Source organism: Egretta garzetta, unplaced genomic scaffold (genome assembly GCF_000687185.1).
Source record: "Egretta garzetta isolate BGI_Z169 unplaced genomic scaffold, ASM68718v1 scaffold326, whole genome shotgun sequence".
In the NCBI taxonomy this organism is placed as follows: domain Eukaryota; kingdom Metazoa; phylum Chordata; class Aves; order Pelecaniformes; family Ardeidae; genus Egretta; species Egretta garzetta.
Window position 1 is genome coordinate 3,709,580 of NW_009260026.1, and position 3,086 is coordinate 3,712,665.

Genomic DNA, 3,086 nt, shown 5'->3' on the forward strand with positions numbered 1-3,086 from the left:
TGAGTATCTGCCACTGTGACCGTGGTGGTTTTACTCTGGGACTAAAAGCCTTAAAACCAGTTTTATGGCAGCAGTGGCCTCAGGTGTTTCAGGGAAGGTCAGTGGAATAAAACCGTTGTTTTTTGCAGGGACCTCTAATTCCGTCCAGTTGACTCTCTGTGGGAACGTGTGAAGATGCGCATTTCTCAAGGGGCATTCCTCTGATGAGCTGTGCCTTTCTGAAAGCTCTCAGTACCCACTGGTAGCAACTTTGTGAGGAAGCTGAAATAGTACAGTTCTTGAAGTAGCTGTAGGAAAAGTTTGTATCAATTGTACTTTGCAGAGATCAAAGGCTTTGTGCATACCTGAGACATCTGTGTAAATTCTGCCGTACCATGTTGGTATTTGTAGTTATAGCAAGGCAATGCTACAGAAAAAAATCCTTGTAAATCTTGATTCATTTTTATGGAAACCTTGTATGTATTTTGGCCAGATGGCTGATCTGTCTCAAATAACTTTCTCCCTTCCCAGGTGAGTGGACTAACCCTTGGTTAAGACCAGAACTGTAAAGCTTTAGCATAAAGGTGAAACTTGGGACAGTTTTAAGGGTTTCCTTTTTTTTTTTTTTTTTTTTTAAGGATGGGAACTGTTGTAGAAGCCTGCTTTTTCCAAAACTTGATTTGCAACTCTTGAGTGAACAGAGTTAAATAACTATAGTGCTGTCTTACATGTCTACAGCTTAGAAATTCTTCTAAGCCTTGATCTGGTGTTCACAGCCTTCTAAGTTCCACACACATTCAACAAGGTGAAATATTTTTGAAGAGCTTCATCCAAAGCCTTGGATACCGCTGGCCATTAGTTCAAATGTTATAGGAATAAAAATGTGATTAACTTGTGTGGCTTCATCAGTGCTTTAATACGGCGAAGCTTTTCAGAAACCGAATCATGGATTCCTCCATGCTTGCAGTCTTCAGTGATCAGACAGCTGTTCCAGCAAGTGTAGGTGTGTTAAGAGCCTGGTGTGAAATATGATATTTGAATTTTGACTTCCCCTTGCCTAAACTTCTCAACTCTTTCAGCTGAATAGGTGCACAAATTCCTCACTCCTAACTGTTAAACCTGAGCCAGATTTTGTGCGCTGTTTTTTGCAGAACTGCAGATGTTCTCATCTGCAAAGCAAGGCGCATTCCAATGGCATCGTGCGGGCAAGCGGGTTAAGAGCAAATGTTGGCATCTGGGGTGAGTGAGATGACTCTGTGGAGCAGTATCAGATCCTGCGTGTCTGTGGAGCAATGTTATCTATTTCAGAAATCTACTGCAGGCGTTTCAGTCACTTTGTTACTGTAGTAAATCATCACTAAGGAAAAAAAAATTCCTCTCTATGGCTGCAGTTAGGCAAGAGCTGTGATTCTGTCAGTAATGCCAGTAAGCACTGGGGCTGGATGCCTTGGAGTTGGTGATAATATGGAGGGGTGGGTTGGAAGGGAGAATGGAAACAGGGGTGGGTGTTTCTTTTCTCCCATCTGTATCTGAAATGGCACAGTTTGCTCTGGCTTTATTTTGCCATAAATAGGAGTACCTGCGTTTGAACCAGGTGCTTCAGCAGTTTGCTATAAACTGCTGCACCATTTCACTGATGACCTGGGTAGCCTTCAAGGTTGTGGGTGCTATGAATGAACGCAGGGTGGATCATTAACTGAACAGGCAAGGAAAAAACTCTTAATGTTCTTTCCATAGGGAGCATGCCTGTACACACTGGCATGTTCCTGAACAGTTCTTCTTGAAGCTTTTTGGGATTACTGAAAACTGCAGAACTGCAGCCTCTGTCATGGGAATCTCAAGTCTTCACACATATGGAGGAAATGGAGGAGAAAAAAAAAATAATCACTTGTTATTTTGAACTGTCTCTGTGTTCAACATAATCCTCCTAATTTGGAAGGATATTAATGTCTTAAGTAGGTGGACACGATGATCAGAAACGTTAGCGACATGGGAAAGGCTAATGTGGTTCTTCAGTATCAGTCATGTTGAGATAAGGATGCTTATTCCTGACATCTCATTTTGTCCTAATCATTCTGTTCTGCTCTCAGCCTTGTTAATACCCGTTCTGTTGGGGATTAGCGTGGGTTGGGATCGGTTTGACTGTAAATCAGCGGGCAGGTCAGCATGAACATCTTGTAAAGGAGCCAGAACTGGCACTTGTGCACAGGTCCTAGCGAAGCTGCTCCCGGGCACCCGTGTGTGCATTTATGAAGGTAGCCCCATGTTCTCTGAAGAGCTATGCGATTCCTTGGGACCAGGTTTATCAAAGTGCAAGGAGATTTTATGAGTCAATTAATCCAGCAGTTCATGTCACCATTTGTCTGAATGTCTCCTTTTTATACCAGAGCTGTGTCTGCTCCTCACCCTTGGCTGCTACATGTAGACGTTTTACTAATCTGACATTCAGCTGTCAAAATAAAGTGCCCATTCTTGCTTTTTTTTCTGAAAGGCTTTAGCCTGGGTACTCATGAACTCTTAAACAAATGTATTTCCACAAGGAGGAAGAACCATTTCTTGATAATTCTTTTTTCCTCATCAGGAAGGCTGCTTAACTGAAAAGCACATCTGATTTATGTTTTAAAAACATAAATTAATTCTCAGAAATATTCTATTCTGCTAGTGCTGTGCTCTTTTGTGTCTAGTGCTGGTATCCTAGAGGCAGAAGTTGCCTTGTTACATTATACAGGCCAAATCCTTTCTTTTTTAGCCATTATAACTCGGTGTTTCTCCGGAGACCCTCTGCATTATCTGAGAGCATGAGAATCAGATGCAGACTGAGGTGAGAATATTCTGTGAAGTCTTTGTAACTAAACGTGGGTAAATTGTATGTTGCAGAGATGTCCTTGCACTGCCCATCTTCAAGCAGGAAGAACCGCAGCTGTCTCCTGAGAACGATGCTAAACTGCCTCCCTTTCAGTATGTCCTCTGCACAGCCACGTCACCTGCTGTGAAACTGCACGAAGAAACCCTGACCTACCTCAACCAAGGTAGGGTTTGTACTACACCGAAGGAGGGCCTGTTTCCTGGGAAGAATTCATGAGAGGGAGATTGAATCCCATACTTTT

General features: G+C 42.6%; 1 protein-coding gene across 1 annotated transcript in view; it reads left to right on the forward strand.

Annotated features, from left to right (window-relative positions):
• Positions 1-924: 924 nt before the first annotated feature.
• Positions 925-3,086, forward strand: part of TFCP2L1 (transcription factor CP2 like 1) — a 30,004-nt gene continuing 27,842 nt past the window's right edge. The window contains exons 1-3 of the mRNA XM_009640844.2: positions 925-982; positions 1,131-1,218; positions 2,857-3,008. Of these exons, the coding sequence (XP_009639139.1) occupies positions 925-982; positions 1,131-1,218; positions 2,857-3,008 (298 nt within the window). The remainder of the gene's footprint in view (positions 983-1,130; positions 1,219-2,856; positions 3,009-3,086) is intronic.